The sequence below is a fragment of the Ruditapes philippinarum genome, unplaced genomic scaffold (assembly GCF_026571515.1).
Source record: "Ruditapes philippinarum isolate M1 unplaced genomic scaffold, ASM2657151v2 ctg1864_1_1_1_1, whole genome shotgun sequence".
Taxonomy (NCBI): Eukaryota; Metazoa; Mollusca; class Bivalvia; order Venerida; family Veneridae; genus Ruditapes; species Ruditapes philippinarum.
The window spans coordinates 344,441-368,800 of record NW_026866069.1 but is presented as its reverse complement, the minus strand read 5'-3'; the positions used below and the strand labels follow the sequence as shown (position 1 = coordinate 368,800).

At 32.6% G+C, this 24,360-nt stretch overlaps 2 protein-coding genes across 3 annotated transcripts in view; one reads left to right on the top strand and one right to left on the bottom strand.

Annotated features, from left to right (window-relative positions):
- LOC132731174 (hexosaminidase D-like) overlaps positions 1–14,213 on the bottom strand; it is a 27,076-nt gene extending 12,863 nt beyond the window's left edge. The window contains exons 1-11 of the mRNA XM_060717301.1: positions 14,077–14,213; positions 11,712–11,746; positions 10,916–10,970; positions 8,112–8,221; positions 7,437–7,524; positions 6,537–6,615; positions 5,813–5,898; positions 5,162–5,345; positions 4,607–4,675; positions 3,870–4,065; positions 207–289 (exon numbers count right to left, since the gene is read on the bottom strand). Coding sequence (XP_060573284.1) covers positions 207–289; positions 3,870–4,065; positions 4,607–4,675; positions 5,162–5,345; positions 5,813–5,898; positions 6,537–6,615; positions 7,437–7,524; positions 8,112–8,221; positions 10,916–10,970; positions 11,712–11,734 — 973 coding nt within the window. The 5' untranslated portion in view covers positions 11,735–11,746; positions 14,077–14,213. The remainder of the gene's footprint in view (positions 1–206; positions 290–3,869; positions 4,066–4,606; positions 4,676–5,161; positions 5,346–5,812; positions 5,899–6,536; positions 6,616–7,436; positions 7,525–8,111; positions 8,222–10,915; positions 10,971–11,711; positions 11,747–14,076) is intronic.
- Positions 14,184–24,360, top strand: LOC132731175 (cytochrome b-245 chaperone 1-like). 2 transcript variants are annotated; one of them, XM_060717302.1, is made up of 7 exons: positions 14,184–14,330; positions 17,090–17,179; positions 17,698–17,739; positions 18,002–18,075; positions 19,181–19,268; positions 20,567–20,711; positions 22,074–24,360. In XM_060717302.1, exons 2-7 carry the CDS (start codon positions 17,092–17,094, stop codon positions 22,327–22,329), a joined length of 693 nt encoding a protein of 230 aa, XP_060573285.1. In that variant the 5' UTR covers positions 14,184–14,330; positions 17,090–17,091; the 3' UTR covers positions 22,330–24,360. The 2 variants fall into 2 exon arrangements, with proteins under 2 accessions (XP_060573285.1, XP_060573286.1); XM_060717303.1 differs by having other exon boundaries at positions 14,237–14,330; positions 17,086–17,179.

Genomic DNA, 24,360 nt, shown 5'->3' with positions numbered 1-24,360 from the left:
ATTACACTCCTGCGTGAAAAAAATTAATGTCTACTGATTCAACTATCGGCTAAAATAAAGTTTTTGCATGAAGATGACAGGAATGACACAGCAATCATAATAATTTGACTTTTCTTCAAAACAGAAGAGCTATTTAAAATCAATGTTTATTTCTTAAAAATAGAAATTCACAGTGTTTGTCATACAGTAAAATAGATGCTTCATACCTCTATTAATGACAGCCAAACATGTAAGTAAAGACGGTAGTGCCTGCGGTAACAACTCGCACAATATGGCATAATGATCATACCTTCAAAATAGAAAATACAGTAGAACTTCGGTAAGTCAAAGTTGAAGGGACTTGCCTAAAAACTTTGACACATCGGGACTTCGACTCATGAATAGGTCTCAATTTGATGACAAAATTTCGAGCCGTTTATGTATACAAGCAAGTTACAAAAGGCGTAACAAAAGGAAAGGGAGATAACTAACCCAGCTTATAGTAAATATATCCCCGTGTGATAATCACTCGACACTGGGTCACGGAAGTTCTTAAATGAAAGTAGTTCTAATTGTTTACTTTCAAATACCACTGATAACAAGTAAAGCACGTAATCACACATTTAAATGCAAACGAAGGCTGTTAGAACACAAGGCTATGTTATTAACACCTGTCACACAAGTGGTAAATTGTACTTGATTTATTCTATACCGCCCTCTAAAAAAGTTCGACAAATAAAAAAATTCGACACATAAAATTTCGACTCATATATAGTATTTTATAAGGAATATATAGGGGAAAAAATCGGGACTTTCATTTTACTTCGACACATCGAGAAAATTGACTAATCGAAGTTAGACTCATAGAAGTCCTACTGTACAATTTATCATTCTTAAGCTGATAATGTAACAAGAGGGCCATGATGGCCCTGAGGTCGCTCACCTGTATATAGGCCCCCCACCCCCACACACCCCCCCCCCCCCCCCCCCGACGTTGCAGGGCCAATTTAACCCAAGGGCTTTTATTTGCACAAACTTGGTAGACACCCATAAGAAGATGTTTCATGCTAAACATCTAAGCTCTAGCTCATTGGGCTTTTTAAAAGAAGATTTTTTTTAAGTTTTTACTATACACATATAGTTAAAAACAATGACACCCCTGGGGCCGGGCCAGGGCTTTTATTTGAACAAACTTTGTAGACACTTACTAGAAGATGTTTCATGCTTAATATCTAAACTCTAGCTATTTGGGTTTTTTCAAAGAAGATTTTAAGTTTTTGCTATACACATATAAAGAAAATCAATGAATATAAAGAAAATCAATGACCCCCTGGGCGAGGCCAATTTTGACCCCAGGTCTTTTATTTGAACAAACTTTGTAGACACTCACTAAAAGATGTTTCATGCTTAATATCTCAACTCTAGCTATTTGGGTTTTTTCAAAGAAGATTTTTTAAGTTTTTGCTATACACATATAAGGAAAATCAATGACCACGGGGCGGGGCCAATTTTGACCCCAGGGCTTTTATTTGAACAAACTTGGTAGACACCTATTAGAACATGTTTGATGCTAAATATCTTAGCCATAGCTCTTTGAGTTCTTTAAAAGAAGATTTTTTAAGTTTTTACTATATGCATATAGGGAAAATCAATGACCCCCCGGGCGGGGCCAATTTTGACCCCAGGGCTTTGATTTGAACAAACTTGGTAGACACTTATTAGAACATGTTTCATGCTAAATATCTTACCTCTAACTCTTTTGGTTCTTTAAAAGAAGATTTTTAAAGTTTTTACTATATGCATATAGGGAAAATCAATGACCCCCTGGGGCGGGGCCAATTTTGACCCCAGGGCTTTTATTTGAACAAACTTGGTAGACACCTATTAGAACATGTTTGATGCTCAATATCTTAGCCATAGCTCTTTGAGTTCTTTAAAAGAAGATTTTTTAAGTTTTTACTATATGCATATAGGGAAAATCAATGACCCCCCGGGGCAGGGACAATTTTGACTCCAGGGCTTTTATTTGAACAAACTTGGTAGACACCCATTAGAACATATTTCATGCTAAATATCTTAGCTCTAGCTCTTTGGGTTCTTTAAAAGAAGATTTTTTAAGTTTTTACTATATGCATATAGGGAAAATCAATGACCCCCCGTGGCGGGGCCAATTTTGACCCCAGGGCTTTTATTTGAACAAACTTGGTAGACACTCACTAGAAGATGTTTCATGCCAAATATCTAAGCTCTAGCTCTTATGGTTTTTTAAAAGAAGATATTTAAAGTTTTTTTCTTTCGGTTGCCATGGCAACCAGAGTTCTGCATGGAATTAAATTCTTTGAACAATTTTTAAAGGTGACCACCAAAGGAACATTCCTGTGAAGCTTGGATGAAATTGGCTTAGTGGTTTATGAGGAGATGTCATTTAAAGTAAAAGTTTACGGACGGACGACAGACGGACGGACGCCGGACGGACGCCGGACGGACGGACGCCGGCCAAAAAGCGTTCACAAAAGCTCACCCTGTCACTTTGTGACAGATGAGCTAAAAACACACAAATTACTACATGATGTAACAGTAACTATAATAAAATTAAAGTTATTGAGCAATTGATGGAAAAGTCTCAATATGACCTAAATGATGTAAGTGTAAACTTAAAACAAAACCAGGAACCAATCTTTATGGGTTAAAATTCCCACAATGGCTAATGAATTCTTTAATGCAAGGAAGCTATCAAGCCAACTTATAGAAAGTCAGTGATTCAACTTCTAGTGCCTATTTGTGATAATAATAATGTAAAGATGGGCAATTGAGGACTTCCTACACCAGTAAAAGTGAAAAATTACCATATGCCCTATCAATGTCATAGATGTGACTTGAAACCGACAAAATAAATAAATTGATATATAAAAACAATATCATTTGACATACATGTAGGTGTTCCTGACAGATAGATTCTAGAGACATTAATTTTCAGCATTAGAAAAAAATCAATAAATGATAAAGGCTATTTAAAGTATTTCTATTCTACCTTTTCCCTATACAGCGTAACTTCTGAAAACCAAACACCTGTGGGACTAGCCAAAAAGTTCGGAATTTGGAAGTTTCTGGAATTCAGAAGTTCGGAATTATCTGAATAAGTAGAAACATTAGGTGTACATTATACATCAATTGTTTTAGACAAACTGAAAAATATAGGAACTTTAGGAAGATTATTAAAGTCATAAAATGGCAAAATTATAGGACTTTAAAAAAGTTATAACTACATGTACATTGTACATTGTATCTCAAATTTCATTTTCACCTATAACTGATTTTGTTGATACAAAAGCATAATTTCATGTTGAACCAGATATTAATAAACTGTATTTTTTGTTTTTCATCATAATTAGCTTCTCATTTTGGATTTTTCACACTTTAATAAAGTGTTTGACATGGTTGACAGGTTGTGATTGTAATAGGTGTCAAGATATAACCCAAATTTTACAGGAAAATCGTTCGGAATTCAGAATTTGGAAGTTCCGGAATTCAGAGGTATTTATTGCATAGAAAACAGGAGCAGAAATTTTGGGACACTGAAAAATGTTCAGATTTCAGAAGTTTCCGGGTTTTAGAAGTTCGGGATTTCAGAAGTTACACTGCATTTTTGCATTGTACAAAATGAAAGGAGGAAAATATGTTTAAACCAACTTTATGTTCTGATTCAAGCATTTATACTTTATTAAATGTGTACATAAAGCATGCCTGTCCCCCCTCCCCCCCCCTCCACAAAAAAAAAGCACACACTAAAATGACTCCTCAATAAACTTATTGCCTAAAAAAAGTTTGACAGTATTATATATATAGGACAAGGACTGGATAAAAGTTTTCCTATATATCACATAACTCACCTTTGCCAGCCTGTTATTGCAATACCCTTGATGTTTTCAAACTTTGATTTGATATGATCTAGAACACTCAGCCAGGTGAGATGATTGTCAACATGATACATAATGTTGGTAGCATACATACATGCCCCTGTAGCACCTTTAAAAGCACTCGCCACCCAAATGTTACTAAACACTTTGGAAAAACGATCCCATATATCTACAATATTGAAACAACTTTAAAATTAAACCACATCAAAAACATGCACTTGTTATTTAAACATTTAATCTACAGAACAAATTGGCAATACTATCTATCGTCTTAATAAAATTTAGTACATGTATAATGTTTAAAAAACTTTATTTAGTTTTGTTTGTTTGATTGGGTTTTAAGTCACACCGACACAGTAAAGGTCATATGGTGACGTTCCAGCTTTACTAGTGGAGGAAGACACGAACAGGCACCTGAGTAGAACCACCAACCTTCTGTAAGCAAGACAGATAGCTAATCCTCCCATGAATGATTCCAAAGTCCCTGACAGGATTCATACCCACAGCGTGAGGGGCAAGTGGTTTGACGTGAACGACCTTAACCATTCGGGCTCAAACTTTAAATGAATGAATAAATACAAAAACACATTCAAATGTCATAAATTTACATGTGAGCAGCATAAAACTAATAACAATACTTACTAAAATTATTCAATGAAAAAATTTACAAACATAATATTAAATTATTAAATTCAAGGGAGATAACTCACCAGGTGGTAGCAGGAATGAGGGGAGGTAATGCCATACCATAATTTCTACAAGACTTCCTAAACCAGACTCTGAAATTATGATATGAAGTTCTTGAAATGATCAAAGTAACACATTACACCATTTTAAAAGCTGACATACTTCATCCATTTTGTTCAGGATTTTGATTGGTCAGTGAACATCCTGTGGCAGTTTCTGACCAATCAAATACCCAAGGTCTGAGTTTGAGCTTAGAGAATGTCTTTTTAACCTCAGACGCTGGTGAATAAATTCCATATCACTAATAAACTTTTGTTGTTGTTATTTTTCTATGACATACTGCTTAATTCTTTTGATAATTCAGCTGTAAAGATCAATTAACTTTCTAATTAACTAGCTAATTATCACTGTAAACCTGCATTATACTTTGAATTTTTTTTTTTAATTCAACATATGTATCTTAACTCTGTACTGAGCTAAATTGACCAGCTTCTCTAGCTCTACTACATATGTACTTTTGAAACCCATGAGAACAGCTTTAAATACAAACCAACTAAAGAATTAGAACAAAATTTTACCTGCAAGAACAGGTAGTTCTAGAAAACGTAACATGTCGTCCCACATTATGATTGTGATATGTGGATATTTTTCTTTGATGAACAAACAAACAGCCCTAACATGGGCAAAGAACAGCTGTTGTACAGTCCAGTTCTCCATTAACATCTTTCGTTTACATCTTTCACAAACTCCAAGGTGATACACCTGTAACAAATTCCATTAAATCTTTGTAACATACACCCAGACATGCCTTATAATCATCTTTGTTTCACCTCCGCAACCCATGCCAGTTTGGTTAGGGTAGGTAAGTCAATAAAATATATCTTTCATAGTCTCAAGGACAAAATGGTTATTACTTGAATAATATACAGAAAGAAGGTAGCCTAAATGAGCGTAGGCCTAGTGGTTAAGGTGTCTGCCTCTCAACCCAGGGATCATGGGGTCATGCCTTAATTGGATCAAAACCATGTTTCTTCATATGACAGTACTCAGGTTGGTTCCAGGAAACGGACTCGAAAGTGATTGATATAAGTTGCAAGAACTTCTTTTGCAATCCAACTTACACTAAAAAGAAGGTACAAACTAGGGGCTTGAAATTATTATACATGTACTAAAAAAATTGATATAAATGGGAGAAGAAAAATTTATCTTCAATCAGTATTGTTTCTTACCTCGTCACCTCCGATATGAAAATATTGTATGGCAGGGTGGGCAGTCATCACCTGATCTATAATCATACTTATAACAGTCAGAGAATCTGAAATATATGCATTTGTTTAATAAATAAGTTTAGAAACTGTAAACATGCATTTTTAAATTCACTGTCTGATTGCCCACAATAGATGCAAATTAAACAATAATTGCTTGTTTAGGGTTTTAAGTTACACAAATATTGTGAAGGTCATACTGGGACTTTTTAGCTTTACTGGTGCAGAAACTCCAGGGTGCCTCTCTGAGCATAATCTCCGGCATGAGCCACTGGCACCTTGGTACAAGTAAAATCATGGACATTCAATTAGATAGCTTCCTCATTTGAAAGAATTCAAAGTGCCTAATGGCTGGATTTAAAACTAAAGCAGTGAGGGGCAAGTGGTTTGATGTCAAAGACCATAACATCTCTGCCATGGAAGCTTCTGTAATCTTAATCATATTCTATCCAACAAAGGCTTGAAACTGTTATTTATTATTTTAACAAAGAAATAGCTTTATAAAACCTGATTATTATTCAATTTCAGTTCTTCTTTTATGCTAAAAATAAAACGAACCAATTACACCCCCTTTGAAACAAAGAGTATAAAGCAAAACTATGAATTTGAAATGATTCATATTTTAAAACAATAAAATTTTACAAATTATTTCAGAGAAGAGTACAGAAAACATGTTGATATTACAGACCTGCATTAGATGGGCACAGAGCACTAGGGTATCCTTCTAACTCACACAAACTTTTAAACTTTTCATGCTTCAACACAAACTAGAAAACAATAAAATAGTAACATTGCCTTAAATGTGAAAATAAAAATATTTCAGAAACATTACATTGAAGACTTGTATCAACAAATTTCATCTGAATTACCTGTATATTCTATGTATACAAGACTACCATAGTTTTACCACACAAGTTGGGAAATTATAACATTTAGACACCGCATATATTTTTTTTCTCTGTATCTTTATGCCACCCCTTTTAAATTGGAACAATTAATTAAGAATCATTATGTAATAAAGAATATCAAAATGATTTCATTTTCTCATGATATTTTTCAAATATTTCTCTATACACATACATGTACAGCATGATGTATACAGGAAAATGTCCCCCTGGCACCCTATAACTGATTAGTTTTTTTAACAAAAAAACTGAAATTATTTGAACAATTTTGGCAGATGTTTACCAAAAGGATCATTTTGGTGTAATAAAAAATAAGTAAAAAGATAAAAAATATGCAATAATAATTATAAGAAATAACCTTGAATCAATAACAGTCCAGAATTATTGATAAAATGCATTTTTCAGATAAACAGTTTGTCCATGGTGTTCCCAAAACTCCCATAATATTTTGTTCTATCTTGCAAATAGATAGTACATGTGTACAATATAAATATTGGCTTCTGAAGACATAAATAAAAACATGTTATCCTATTTCCGAACTTTAGAAGGAGATGACAGGAAAACTATTGAAGTTATAAGAACTATTAGATCACTATCAAAAATCATTTACAAAGAAGTGTTTATGTCATGTATGTGCTTGACTATAAAACTGAATAAAGAAGACGAAGACTCAAACCACATACCTCAAAATGTCCGAATGTCTGAATAAGAGGTATAACAGTAAGACTATTGTCTTCAGCAAGCTGAAGTAACTCTGCTATATTGTCTTTACTGGAAAATAAATCCACGTTTAAATCATTATGTTTATCATATCAATTTTCAAAAGAAAAATTTGTTAACATTATAAAGTCAAAAACAAAATTTCAAGTCACACCAACAAAGTAGAGGTCATGTGTTACTTTCCAGCTTTACTAGTGGAGGCAGACCTCAGGTGCCTCTCAGTGTGTTATTTCTGGCATGTGTGGGCAACTGAGTAGAACCAACTAATCACACAAGAGCAAGCTTAACCTGGCTTGTATCTGTACAAATCCTATCAGATACTTACTTTACTTAAAAACTCACTTATAAAAACAATTTTCAGGCTTAAAATGGTCAGATTTTAGTCACATGATTGGTAAGATTTAAGGTACATAATTGGTCAGATTTCAGTAAGATTTCAGATACATGATTGGTCAGATTTCAGTTACATGATTGGCCAGATTTCAGGTATATGATCGGTCAGAAACCGGCACAGAAACTGAGAATGTGCACTGACCAATAAAAATCATGATATCCGAGACAGTTCTCTGATTAAAACATTTTATAACCTTGAGACAGTTCTTTACAAACTATTGTCAACTGAGAATCCTTCACCTTACCTATAAGCATATCTCTGAGATAATTCCTCTAACTGACCAACATATGGGAACATATCTTCATATTCTAACAACAACCCTGTAGCTCCATTCTTCTTAAGAATTGGAAACAACTGAAACCAAATATTTGTTTAATAAAAGTTGTTTTGAATGACAGGATAATAAATGAAATGAAAAAAAAGGTTTCTTTGCTGTCTGATATACTTGTTGTCACCTTAGTGCAATAACTATTTAACTTCTATTTAGTTTAGAAGCACTTAACCCTTTACTGCAATATAGTGACGATGTATGCTCAGTCTTATATACAAATTATCAAGGTCCTCATCAACAGGCAGGTGCATTGATCTAATGGTAACACTGTTTGACTACAAACCCAGTTGTCATATGTCTTATATGCCATCCCCCATCCCACTTCGAATAGGAAAACTAGATAAAATGGCCCTTAGATCTCTGTTGATTAGTTATTTTCAAAAATGTATAAATATTATTTGAATAAAGTATGAGATAAACACCTGATTACATAGAAGATATTTGAGCCGCGTCATGACAAAACCAACATAATGGGTTTGCGACCAGCATGGATCCAGACCAGCCTGCGCATCCGCGCAGTCTGATCAGGATCCATGCTGTTCGCTATCAGTTTCTCTACTTGTTATAGGGTATGTAAGCGAACAGCATGGATCCTGATCAGACTGCGCGGATGCGCAGGCTGGTCTGGATCCATGCTGGTCGCAAACCCATTATGTTGGTTTTGTCGTGACACAGCTCATTTGTTTAGTTCAGTGAAAGATCTGAATATATTTCACCGAGTGAGCACCAAAAGGTATATTTCTTGAATGGCAAAGCCACAAGTTAGATATGAACTTTGGGTGTTCATGAGGTGAAATATATTTCAATCTTACACTAAACTAAACAAATTTTCTATTTATTATATGCAAAGAAAGGCATTTTAACCCAAAACAAAATGAAAAGCGCGCCAAATAATAATACAACATGACATCATTTACGACGTCATGTCATGAAGTTGGTTTCCAGTACTGTGCATGCTGGTATTTTCAACAAGAGGGCCATGATGGCCCTGAGGTCGCTCACCTGTATATAGGGCCCCGGAGCGGGCCAGTTTAAACCCCAGGGCTTTTATTTGAACAAACTTGGAAGACACTCATTAGAAGATGTTTCACAATGTTAAGTTTTTATTTCACAATGTTAAGTTTTTACTACTCTCATATAATGAAAAACAATGATCTCTCCTCCCCCCTCCCCTGGCAGGGCCAATTTTCACCCCGAGGGCTTTTATTTGAACAAACTTGGTAGACATCCATAAGGAGATATTTCATGCTAATCATCTATGCTCTAGCTCATTGGGTTTTTTAAAAGGAGATTTTTAAGTTTTTACTATACACATATAGTTAAAAACAATGACACCCCTGGGGCGGGGCCAGTTTTGACCCCAGGGCTTTTATTCGAACAACCTTTGTAGACACTTACTAGAAGATGTTTTATGCTTAATATCTAAACTCTATCTATTTGGTTTTTTCAAAGAAGATTTTTTAAAATTTTTACTATATGCAAATAGGGAAAATCAATGACCCCCCCAGGGCGGGGCCAATTTGACCCCAGGGTTTTATTTGAACAAACTTTGTAGACACTCACTAGAAGATGTTTCATGCCTCATATCTAAACTCTAGCTATTTGGGTTTTTTCAAAGAAGCTTTTTTAAGTTTTGCTATACACATATAAGGAAAATCAATGACCCCTGGGGCGGGGCTAATTTTGACCCCAGGGCTTTAATTTGAACAAACTGGGTAGACACCCATTAGAACATGTTTCATGCTAAATATCTTAGCTCTGGCTCTTTGAGTTCTTTACAAGAAGATTTTTTCATTTTTTACTATATGCATATAGGGAAAATCAATGACCCCCTGGAGCGGGGCCAATTTTGACCCCAGGGCTTTTATCTGAACAAACTTGGTAGACACTCATTAGAAGATGTTTCATGCCAAATATCTAAGCTCTAGCTCTTAGGATTTTTTAAAAGAAGATATTTAAAGTTTTTTCTTTCGGTTGCCATGGCAACCAATTAAATTCTTTGAACAATTTTTAAAGGTGACCACCAAAGGAACATTCCTGTGAAGTTTGGATGAAATTGGCTTAGTGGTTTATGAGGAGATGTCATTTAAAGTAAAAGTTTATGGACGGACGACGGACGGACGCCTGACGAAAAGCGATCACAAAAGCTCACCCTGTCACTTTGTGACAGGTGAGCTAATAAAACAACGTAACAGGCTTAAATTCAAAACAGTGCAAAAAATATCAAATTGGTAATTTCACTGTTTCTACAGTGAGAATATCAATTTTATATTTCACTGATATATTTCTATAAACCACCGAAAAGCATGTAATAATTAATTCTACACTCAGTTTCAAAGGAAAGTGTGGACTTGGTTACATGAAAACTGTGTTTTCTTAATTAAGCAAATATTGGCATTTTTGTATCAAAATGCAGGCTTGAAGATTTTCGTTAACTGATGAGATGGACGCAACAGATAATAAATAACTGTCCCACAATTAGACAACAAAAAAACATTAAACTTAAAGTAACAATCTGCAACTTTTATTTTCACCCTTCAGCTTTTTACACGAAGCCACAATTCAGACAATTATCAAATGAATACAAAGTAAGCCATTTTCTGGTCAATATTATTTCTGCAAATTTTGAAACCAAATTTTGCCAAAATATTGCTCAAGTACATTGTAAGTAACAGAATCTCCATGTAACCAAGTGCACACTTTCTTTTATAACTTACCACCTGCAGATATTCTATCCTAGGAGCAGCTCCTTTTAAATCTAAATGCACCAACCTAAAATGTACATATAATATTGTTGAATCTAGTATAAGAGTATAGTAAAACATCTTATCATTCACTACACTACAACTTCTCCTATAAATACAAAAGAAAACTTTTGTTGTACATGTATAAAAAAAATAATTAAAGATTATACTTTGCTCAAATTTGATATTAGAAAATATTGACAACTGCCACACAGTCTCTTTGTAAATATAAAAATAAAAATGTTTTGACTTCACACAAAGTAGATATTTATAGGTCGTCACAATATGAATATATATTGTCATTAAAAAACTGGCAGTTTTTACTTGGCCTACAATAGGGAATGCAGCTTCTAATACATAGTTTATTCATTCTTTCTTTTAAATTAGACATAAATGTATTAGGTAAGAATGTCATTGATTTCAATAAATTATTTTACGCAAGGATGAGCATAGCATAGTTTTAAGTATTATTATTTGCTATATTACATAAAATGACAGTTTAATATTAAAAAGTAATTAGATGTCCTAAATTTTGAAAATCTCTTCCCGCAAAAACTTTTTCAAAAGTTTTTATTTATTCATTTTAATGTTGCATCTATTTGTAAATACACATACATACAAAAGTAAGACAATAACTAAGCTAGTTAGATGCTATTAAGAATGCTTTAAACAAATCTAATCAGTTGCCATGCAATTCTGCCTTTGAGCAGTTTAAAATTTCAAATGTTAACACCTGTATGTATTTCATAATAAATTTTCAATTTCTTACTTATGGGCATTAGTTAGAGCCATTCTTCTTCTGACCTGAAATTATAAAATGAAATTATTATTGAAAATTATAACTAATGATGTAAAGTTGGGTTTTTTTCAGACCATGCATTAATGTCAAATCAATATTTCTAGATCATACTTTTATTTGGATATTATCATAAACATCTTTTTTTTGGACCACACATTTTCCATAGGTGTTTTCTCTACCTATTTTTGCTTTAAATTGAATGAATAATGTTTTATAAAAATAACTATTAAATGACATTAATAAATCCAACAGTCTGCTTAATGTCATGTGAATACCTTTTAAATTCACCCATGTTCAATTCAAACTCAATAAATTTTGTTCAACAGTAAGACTTAACCCATTACTTCATGAGCATTTTGTGAAAAATGGCTGTTTTCATTGAAAAGTCTCCTGTTACAAGTTCAAATTGCTATAAAACTATAAAAACTGCGCAATACTAATCAAACTTGGCACAAATGTTGACTGGACCATTGCCTTTGCAACAACATGCTCAGGCTTAAATTTTCTGTTACCATGGCAACGAGGGGACATCTCAAAATTGCCAAAAATCACTATTTTGCGTTGATTTTTTCCATCAAAATTGATTTCAAAGTGCTGCAACTTCTCAATGGATTGAGATAGAGTCAAATGCTTTTCAGCGTTGATTACATGTTACCTTATGATTGTTCTGGGGTCATTTTTAGCCTCTCACAAGTCCAAAATTTTCATGGCTATAAGGGGGACTGCCGCCCCCCTTCAAACTCCCCAAACAGAAGGGGGCAAATCCCCCTTTGGGCAACCCCCTGATGTATCTTTTGGTTGGGGGCCATGCCGAAAAAGTGGTCACTTTTTTTAACAACATTTCTCAAACAAAAACAAGTGTTGGGGGCCTAAATAAGGCATTTTTTCAACATTTGAGACAACAAAAAAAGGGGGGGTGAAAAAGGTGTTACAAGGCGTGTATATCGCGTAATGGGTTAAATAGCCTACATATGACATTTAACTTCTGATGATATTGATCTTAAAAGATATAAAACCAAGATACAGAAATATTTGTAAATAAATTTGACATTAAAATCATGGTCTGCCTCATCTCCACAGAGACACATAACACAGTCTGCCCTTTCGCCGTCTATGCTCTGTCTTGGTCAAGTCTGCCCTGTCTGACAGTCCACCCATAATAATAATAATAAATCCCACCCTTTGAAGAACCCCTTGATGCTAAGGCTGCTGTTGCTTAGATTCATTGAGGGTCATCACTCTGGGTAACAATGAGATATTTGGCAATGTTTACAACTTTAAGATGCTTCCCTTGCCTTGGAGACTGGAAATAGTATGGATCGAGTTTCACAACAGTTATACTCTGCATGATGCACAAACCTTAAGTCTTGGTGGATTCCTTTAACAATTTAGGGCTGTAAGATCCAGATTCTTGGAGTTTGGTAGCATTTTCATCATTATAAAAGTGTTTATAAAGTATTATGTTATCAGTAAAAAGTTGGTTCGGGATGACTGACAAACAAATGGTTATGACAAGACCTTAAAAGGGGTGGCAAAATCAATTGTCCATATTGCCCACTGGGTGCCCCAAGTGGAAATTTTCAAGAATGTATTATATAAATATGGTACGGACAAGTAAAGAAATGCTTAAGATAAATTTAACAGCAAGTTATTAAAGTAAGTCAAAATCAGATTTTGTTGGTGCTGCATGATAATCAGATAATAACACTTGGTCAAAACAATGTCAATTCCTTAAACTATTATATACACAGTTTGATAGCTTAAATATGAAGACATCCACTGATATCTTTTTCATTTATTTACGTAGCATGACGTTTACCCTCCTTTTTGAACATTTAACTGAAATCAATTAAACATGGTTTAAAATTATTAGCCCTTGTCAATATATAAAACCTGTTTGATCAATAAACACAATAAATAAACAACGGTTATAAAAAGATAAACATTTGGTCTAAATGCAAAATGTTTGAAGTCCTATATATCTTTAGTGTGTTATATACAAGTTTTACTCCTGAAAAATGCATAGGGGTCTAAACCAGGAGATTGCCATCCTGGATTAGACCCCGGGGTCTTAACCAGGAGTATATATAAGGTTCATTCCGTTTTCTTTAGTGTATTATATACAAGTTTTACTCCTGAAAAATACATAGGGGTCATACAGGAGATTGACACATTTCTACTTGCACTGAAACACTCCTAAATGTTGCAACGAGTATCTATTATTCATTATTCAGTTGTTATAAAGTTATGGACATATGCTCGATGCTCTTGACTGAATGTCATCAATTCAACGAATGATTAAGGAAGAAATAGGCATGCATTCGATTTTACCCACCTTTTCTTCAAAACTGGTGTGTAAGAGAAACGATATACAAAGATTCAGAAAAATGACAGTTGCTAATTAACAAAGAATTTGCCTCCGAAACTTCATTGAAATATTTCACGGACAGGTTTATTTACAAACATTATGACTTCCGGTTACTTTTCTAATCTTCGTTGGTGAAGAGCCTACAGATTTTGACAGATGTAAACACAGTCAGGGCGATAATTATTCTCAAGATTTTGATTAGTTTTATACAGAAACAGTAGGTAGAACAATGTCATACATATTACAAAATTATTGATCTTTGTACTTGACCAAATTTTCATAGCCAAAACTCGTTCCTCGCTCCATTATTATGTTTTATTCATTGACCTGGATCAGACGCAGAAAGTGCTATTTTTAGACTGTAAATATTATGATTATGTCATAAACAATAGAATTGTATGTTTTAGGTATTTGATGGCAGTAACGATTAATATTATTGTCATGTTTTTACTGAAACATGTTTCTTTTCATAATTTAAATAAGACTTTTGGCTGCCAATGTACAGTCGTCATCTGATAATAGCAGATGTTGCATGAAGCTGAACCATGGCAATGAGTAGGCCCTAAATATGAATACAGAATTCATAAGCCTAACACATACCAAACATATCTGATTTGTTATTTTTTTCCATGCATATTTTTGATTATTGAAAAAAAAATCGCGTTCAACTCAATTTTTTGCAAACCTTATTTCAGAATCCCAAAATTGCATCCATGGGCATTCAGAAAATAAAACTGTAATCAATATATTTTAGGATATGGTCTGATGTCATAAAACTTTGTCATGAACAATGATGTGCTACGTAAAAATGACATTATGTCAAACTATAAGATTATTTTATTTAGTGTTGTCCCGATTGTCTCTGAAAATCGATAACTAATCAGACCACCCCAAAATCGGCAACAATCGATAGTGACATTTTTAAAAAATCGATTATTTTAGTGTCCTACCACCACTGAATTGCCAAGACAAACTAGTAGAAAAGTATGTGCACATTTACAAATGTAAATAATAATTAAATTCATCTAATTTTCAAAACCTATTTAACATGGGTTAATACTAGTTATAAATTATAGTGTGTAATAACGTAACATTATAAACTTATATCTCTACTGTTGTTAAATTTTAGAATTTGCAATAAACAAAGAAAGAAGTTCTGACACCAAAAAGAGGGAGATTTCTTTAATTTGTGAACATTTTAGAATTTGCAATAAACAAAGAAGGAAGTTCTGACACCAAAAAGAGGGAGATTTCTTTATTTTGTGAACATGCCCCTTTATTTTGTGACAAAATATGTAAGCCAATTCAGAGTTAAGCTTCTATTTAAATTAAGACATTGGCATTTATTCTAAAGACATAGGCAAATTTTAGTAATTAATCCATTACCAGATATACACGCCTTTCTACGCCTTTTTCACCCCCCCCCCCAATTTGATGTCTCAAATGGTGAAAAATGCCTTATTTAAGCCCCCAACACACCTTTTTGTATGAGAAATGTTGTTAAAAAAGTGATCCCCTATTAAAAAGATAGGGGTGCTAGAGGAAGGATGTGCAAGAAGATTTTGGACTTGTGAGAGGCTAAAAATGATCTCAGGTCAATCATGAGGTAACAATAATGTAACCAACACTGAAAAACCTTTGACTCTATTTCAATCCATTGAGAAGTTACAGCACTTTGACATCAATTTTGATGGAACAAATTAATGCAAAATAGTGATTTTTGGCAATTTTGAGATGTCCCCTTGTTGCCATGGTAACAGGTAAGACTGAGCATGCCGTTACAAAGGCAATGGTCCTGCTAACATTTGTGCCTGAAGCTTGATAAGTTACTGCCAAGTTTGATTAGTATTGAAGCATTTTTTTATAGTTTCATAGCAATTTGAACTTGTAACAGGAGACTTTTCAATGAAATCAGCCATTTTTCACAAAATGCTCATGGGGTAATGGATAAAATACTCAATAATTATTTTTCTGTTAAAGGAATGATATTTAAAGTTGTTATTGGTTTCAGGTAGTCATTGCAAATTATTGGATTTATCGATTTTGAGATAAAAATAATAAAAATCCATTTAAATGGTATAATTAACTTCTCATTGCAACAACCAAAATATATCACAAAAATATACTCAGTATATACAAAGTCAATTAGATTTATGAAAGTATGTGAACATTATATGACTGTTGTGCTGAGAAGTTTTGTTTTATTTAAGGATAATGTTTAAATTGATACAAAAAATCTTAAACTTCTAGCCAATAACCTTGTAACTTCCTTATTTACCTATCCATGTATTAGCCAGTCAATTGATAGGTCATTCACAAGTTTAAAACCTCATATAATTTATATATCCTGGTTGAAATATTGTCATTGTTAATCACAATTTCCTAAAGTTACTTCATCATTTCAATATATTGAATTCATAGCCAGTGATTATCACACATTGCTAACAGTTCAACCTTATAATGATATTAGAACTGCTGGTTAAGTTTCATTTTGAATATATTAATATTTTGAAAATTATGCGAACCTGTATAATAACCATAGCGATAAACAGTCTCATACATTGTAATTACATGTATAATGATAGGGTCAAAAGGTTATTTATGGCCACACTGACATTGTATGTATTACAGGTATTATATATACATATGTGGTATTTATACAGGTATTAATACATGTATGTATAAATCATAGCTGATATGAAGACACTGAAGCAATGTGGTAAATAGAAATTAACTGCGCCATGACAAAAGCAACATAGTGCGTTTGCGACCAGCATGGATCCAGACCAGCCTGTGCATCCGCCCAGTCTGATCAGGATTCATGTTGTTCGCTATAAGTTCCTCTACTTGCAATAGGGTAGAAAGCGACCAGCGTGGATCCTGATCAGACTGCACGGATCCATGCTGGTTGCAAACGCACTGTGTTGGTTTTGTCATGGCACGGCTCATAATTAACAGCACCAAGTTTCATTCTAGGTAGTCATGGTGTATCTTACAATAAAAGAGGAAAGTGATGAAAGATTGCACTTTACCAGACAGCCTTCCTTGAATTCATGGGCAATTCTTGTTGGTAAGTAGAATGAGTATTATAACAAAATGTGTTATTTATTATTTGTACTTTCTCAATGAAAGTTCACTTAAAAATATATGCCTCAAACCAATTAAGTTTAAATGATATTTGTAAAATTTCTTTAAACTCACAGTATACATATAAATATAAAAGGAAATAAGGAAATAAACTTTCAACTAAATTATATCATTTTTTTTTCCCCTAAAAAAATATATGATTTTGTTCATTTACTTTTATTTACAAACATTATGTAGAAGCTATTTGTTCCCAATGATTAAGATGTAAGAATTTATTTATCAGTCTTTTGTTTAGTGGTTATCTGTATCATGATAAAAATGCCTGATGTACATAAATTTGAATGCCAGCACTCACCACCTGACAGTCACCAGTTTGCACATCTGAGCCTAAATGTGCTTTCCAAAAATCATAACAACATCATAACAACCTAAGCTTGATCTAGAAGTATACATGTTTATAAATATTATTTTATTCTATTTATCATTATTGTTGTTTTTCAGGCTTCAGTTCTGTAGGTCTTGGTATTGCCTACTATGGAAATGGTATGTTGTTATTTTTTTAAGCAGAATTGTGCAATTACTATTCACTATTGAATGATTTAATGTGAACTTTGCATTTATTCAGATTAATATAAATTTTGTAAAATTTTGAGAAAAACAAGCAGTTTCTTAAGTACATGTATTAAGAATAACAATGTAGTAGGCCTAACTGTTTGTATTTCATTCTTAATATGCGTATATATTTATATACCATACATGTATATTCAACTAAAATTACCTTACAGTATTTGAAATAATTTTTCAGATCCATTTTGGCTAAAGGCAATTTACTTGGTTCTTGGAAGCCTTATTGGAATATCTTGCATGGATGACTGGGAGGTATAGTGACTTTAATAGAAGAAACATACTTGTATATACATTCATGTACATGACTAATAATGTAAACCATGTACATATCTGCATGTACATAAACATATACATCATGTATATTTAGACTCAAGAATGTTTATATGTCCCCTTAAAAGATTAGAATCAAAATTCAAATTATGATATATTTTTTTGGATTACAGTTATGGAATTTGAAGACAAAAACTTTTATTTTGTGGATTTACCTATTTGTAATAAAACACTAGTTTATTAAATTGCCAATTAATTTAATTCTCAAAAACTTATAAACATCAAAGGTCTTGAAGGGCAATGTGGATATTGTAGACAAACTTCATTTAAACTCATTTAACTTTGATTTTGAAAACATTAGAACATTATACATATATTTAAAAAAAATAGCTTAAAGTGAATTGGTCTATAATATAAGGTCTGTAATGTTATAAATAGTTAAGTATCAGACTACGAAACCCGAAATAAATTTACATGTATTTATATATTGTTGTCAAGTGTGAAATACATTATCAGATATTACATATATTTATATATAGCAAAGCAAATTAAATGTTCTAAAACAAAGTATTATTATTCACCATACAAATGTTCATACTTAATCACTTCAAGCTTGATCAACATTTTTTTTCAAGCAATATGTAATAAGTATATCCAAATGATGCATTGCTATTGTGTTCTGTCAATATTTGAAATACTTATATATACATAAAAACTGTAAAAAATGTGCCCATTTTATATCAATCGACATTAAATTGAGTGTCACAGGATGAGAAAAATGTGCAGTCTGACCTGGACTTGAACCCGGGATCCTCAGAATACTGTTCCACGGCTTTACCGACTGAGCTATCCGGCTGCTTACACATCTTCTCCCCTTAATAGTGAACAGTTCTGAACTGTGGCATGAGTATTTCTTTTTCCTTATTTTTTTATTCAGATATACTATTAAAAGGTCAGAATATAGGGAATGATAGGTTTTAGTTTAATTATACTACTTTCAAAATAGTGTTTTCAAGAAGTTCTCTTACTTTTTGCACTCATCCATTTTATAATGATTGTATATTGTTTTGTTTTTGTTTTTTTGCAGGAATGTGATTTCAATAAGTCAGAAGGAGAGATAAAGCTGAAGAAAATAAGTGCCTGGGACTTGATCTTCCTTAGGAGTGAAGATGTTGGTATGTGTAACAGGGAAATAACCCTTTCAGAGCTTTCAATGACATTGACATGCCTGTGCCACCATTTTATAGCTTTACCAGCCTGTATATACATGAAGTTGAGTTTTATAGGCAGTTGTTTAAAAAAGTCTGATGTACCCTCATGAAATGTAAACTACATGCAAAGCTATGAAATCTGTCTTGTCTCTATACAGTATTCTGTTAAATATAGATATTTTTAATATGAAACTTGAGGTTTTTTTTACACAACGTCATCAGGGTGAAAAAACTACAGTTATTCAGCCTAAAAATTATGTACAGAAAATGTTCAGATATGTAATAGATATACCATTGCTGCGTTGACGATTTCTGGGTTTGCGTAAATTATACCATAATCACGTGACCTTTCTTATGCCTTAACCTCACGAGACGAAGTCGAGTGAGGTTAAGGCATAAGAAAGGTCACGTGATTATGGTATAATTTACGCAAACCCAGAAATCGTCAACGCACCAATGGTGTGTCTGTTTTAACCTATAGCTCCGCCCAGAAACACTTACTCCTTCGATCTTCAAAACTGAAAATTATACCATAGTCTGGGTATGGTATAATTTACGGTTATTGGAAATTATACTTGGAAGAATTTTACATAAGAAGCGCTGAAGAGCTATAGGTTAAATGTCTTTTAAACTTAAGCTTGTTTTTGGTAACTTATTCTTAGTAACCCATACGGCCAGTGCAAATCAAGATAAGCTGGCACATTCATGCTGTCTGATCTTGGTTTGCACTGTTCCCTTTTTCAGTCAGTACATATTTTGGAATTTTCTCTGAAAAAAATGAATGGTTTTGTCAAGATTTAATATTGAACAATACATTGTAAGATATTTAGTTTGATAAGAGTTCTTATGTGTAAGAGGATACATTTTAAGTTACAAGTTCTTGGTGAGCATGTAGCTTTTTATTCCTGATTCCATCTTTGACTGCAGATAATTTAGCTTTTGATTGGTTAATTACTACTACTTTAGATTTTAAATTGACCAATGGAAGAGTTTCTTTTAAGATTGCATCTAATTGGTCTATTCTGAAAACAATTTATGAATATGACCAATTGTAGTGTACTTCTTCAGTTGTTTTCATGAACTTCCAAATTTATGTGAAGTCAGATTGAGTATCTGGTCAAGTGGTAGTAAAACTGTCTGAAAACAATTTCAATTTGAATTCTTCCATTGCTTCTCCAAGTAAATCAGTCTTTCTTTTTTTATCAAAATCAACAAAAAATAGTTCTTCTTAAAATGAAAATTGAATTTTATATATGTTTTAGTTGTAGCCCAGCTGTCTGAGGTAACTAATGTAAATGTAAAGGAAGAAAAAGTTAACTACTTTGGTACCACATATCAAGTTGTGTTGAAGTTTTCAACAGGGATGTCTTTCGGTATAACAGAATCTTTTACTTTCGGATCTTCCAAGTAAGTGGTATATTATGAAGTTGCTATTTGTTTATATTATTCTAGATAACCATCCATGAATGTTGGTTATTCACATCTAAGCCTTATCTTGCTGGAACATAAAGTGGATAGCATTTGCCACCAGCTAAGACCCAGGCCAGCCTGCACATCCGTGCAGTCTGACCAGGCTCTATACTGTTGGATGACCATTTTCAAATTTTCATCTTAATATCCCTAAGATAGGCAATGGACAGATCCAAAATTGAACCTCGATTAGTCCATTTAAGAAATTCAAAAGGTTAAAAGTTAAAATAGACATTAATGTTATTATTTTACAATCCAATTATAACTTTGTTATGTTAATTACCTCTATAGAACTAGGCCAATATGTGCCTCCATACTGTCTGATCTCACTTAATATTGCTGATCCAGTTTGAGCATTTGTTATAGAAACCCCATACATAGGAACTATGTTTTCAAATTTAAAGATGGGTAAGTTCTATACACAGAATTAGTGGGGTTAGGTTTAAAGAAAGAATATGATGATTTGTGTGGAACTTATTATTGTATCATTTTCTACAAGTTGAAAAAGATTTTTTTTAAAGTACATGCCTGTAATGTAAATGGACTATGTTAACAAACAACTGTTAGATAAAGTAACAGTCTTTCTTTCATCATAATCTTTTTCTTTTATATATAAACATAACAGCGCATTGTAGGTAATGGGGTATTTGCTCAATTGTTTCACCTACAACTTAATTTTTACAATGTTATACATAAAAAAATGCCACAAAGTTCTGGTGTTAAATTTTGCTATAGATAATTGGGTCAAAAGCTTAAGAATTAAAATTATATGTTGGTGTTTCTTGGTTTCCAATTCATGTGCCTCCTGAAACTTTAATTTATAGGCTAAAATTGAATCTGTCTTGTACTGGAAAAATAATGGGCCCTACATTTTTGAATGAAAAAAGTTGTTGATGTTAAATCATTGTATACACTTTTTAATTTCATGGTCAGAATACAAATGCACATGTTTATCATATCCTAGTGTATGTGTTGATTAGGGAAGGTTAGTGGTTTTACCCAGGAGCCTAATTATGCTATAATAAACACCACTGAGATGTTCCTGTACCAGTAAAGCTGCAAAGTTGGCATATGATTGTGTCACAGTGTTTAAGTATCTTAAAACCCAAACTACTAACCAGAAAATGTATCAGTATTTTGTGAACTATCAAAACTTTGAAGATGAATAGTGTTCTCAATAAATCCACAAATTGATACAGTGTGTTTATTTATTCTTTTTTAAATTTCATTGAATATAGCTTATATTGTAGAAACTACATTTTGTCAGGTTAAAAAATGTTTACAATATATTTCTAACAGAGAACACTATGCCGTTGCGGAGAAGATCCGAAACTTTCTAAATATAGAAGAAGATGCTGCCGACAATGATTTCTTAGATTCAGCATCATCATCATCAATGGAGGAAGAGGACACAGCAGACGAAACGGCCGACGATTTCGAGCATATAGACCAATCAGATCTCATCGATGAAACAGACAAATCAAGTATGCAACAGGCAGACGATAAAAAATGTGATGATCAATCACCAGATGATGTTCCTGTAGAAACCGAATAACTGTACAATGGTTGTGTATAGATAGTTTAAGTTTTGACCATTTGTCTGACTTTTGTTCTTTACATTGACTATTTATAGATGATATTCTATTTTTAACTTATCTTTTGATGCATGTACAGTGAAATTCTGACGTCTGCTGTACAGTCAGACTTTACTGTGCTTGTATTTAAAGATAGGGTTAAAACGGATAATAAAATGTACTGTTGGTGGAAGAAAGTGAGTAAAACAATATATTTCAAAGTGGTAAAAAAATTACGTGCAAACCGAGAAGTGAACAAAATGCAGTTTTTTATTGTAGTTTCTACAATAAAAAACTGCATTTTGTTAAGTTTTTTTGGAAACAATTAATAAATTACTATTTCATAAAGGAGTTTGCTGTTCATTTTCTAAATCACATATTAAATTATCAATTTTCTTTTTACTATAATATACAAATCAACAAAGGAATTGATTTGTAGGTAAATAGTAAAATGTGTAAAAAGATGATTGATATGTGATTTATAAAGATATACAGCAACCTCCTTGATAAAGAGCTGTTTAACTCCTTGAAATGGTGGAGGTTAATTAAATGAAGTCTGTGAAATACTAAGATAGTTTTTTATTGAACAGCTATTTTTACAAGATCCTGATAATGTGGTATTTATCTGAATACTTGGCAGAGTATTGTCTATGCAGATTAAACATTCAAAAGTTAACAACTAACGACAGTGTTGACGATTTACTTCCAAGTATGTTAGTTACAATTTATTTTAACATTCATTACACTGGCAGGCATTTGGTCATTAATTAAAGTGTCTATAAACAATTCATTTACATGAATATTGCACACATGTATCTTTTCAATGCATTTTTTCGTCTATAGGTAGATCAGCCATAAAGCTTTCAGGTTTCATACTTAAAATGTTAATTCTTGGTGTATTAAATTATATGAATGTACTGGTATTGTAAGTGCTTGTTTTCTTGAAGGGAATATTTTTTATTATATTTGCACAAAGTAATTTCCTTTTTTTAAAAATTTACAGTTTTATTATTATTAAGTGTACAAGTTAAAAAGGTTTCTCAATATAAATGACAATATTATAATCTACATAAATGTATTCATTCTTTACTGTATGTGTCAGCCATTTTTAGATTGTTAAATCTTTGTTGGCTGACAGGTGGTGCCCCCATTATGCTAGGATGCCCTTGATGTATACAATTTCTTAAGCAGTGAACTCATGCCTTAACAAACATTGACTGGAATAATTTTGTAACCTATATAGAGTATATTCACAGTTAATGAAATAATACTGCAATATAGTTGCTAGAGGTTGAAAAAACAGGTTCTTTAATTATAAGGGTCTAGAACTAAGATCCCTTCATTGAGATTTCAGATAAAGTTTTAAAAAGCACATTTCTGTTCATATCATTTTTGGTAGGGAACAATAACTTTTTTTAGCACAAATCAATTTCTCAGGACTTATTCAAAATTGCTTTTAGGCTGTGAAACAAAATATAAAGACCATATCCTGGTGTTGTTTTTTTTTTTATTCACTTATTATTTTTTGAAACAAAATGTAGATTATTTTGAACTTTATGTTTTTAATGGCAAGTTTAATGCTTTCATATTACCATTCATTATCATGTGTGTTGGGGAAAGAATAGATGATTTTATGTGAGGAATATGAGCAATAATGTTGGTGAATAATTTATATTACCTCTTATATTGTTAATGGGATTTTTGAATTTGAACAAAGGAAGATATGTGCTATGTTGTTACTTTGTTGTTAGTGTTATGCTGTTATTTTTCTCTCTTTTAAACAAATGATTTATTATTGATATCATACAGACCTTGATATTGGTCAACATTTTATAAGTGTTCATACAAAAAGGCAGTTGTGAAAATGATTAACTTTCAGTGTTGCACACTGCTAAATTAGCAAGGTGTTAGAATGGATGTAAAGGGCAATAACTCTGCTATGAGCTGTGTCAGAATGTTAGTTCTCTGCCATGAGTTATATTAAAATGCTGGCCCTCTGCCATGTGTTATAT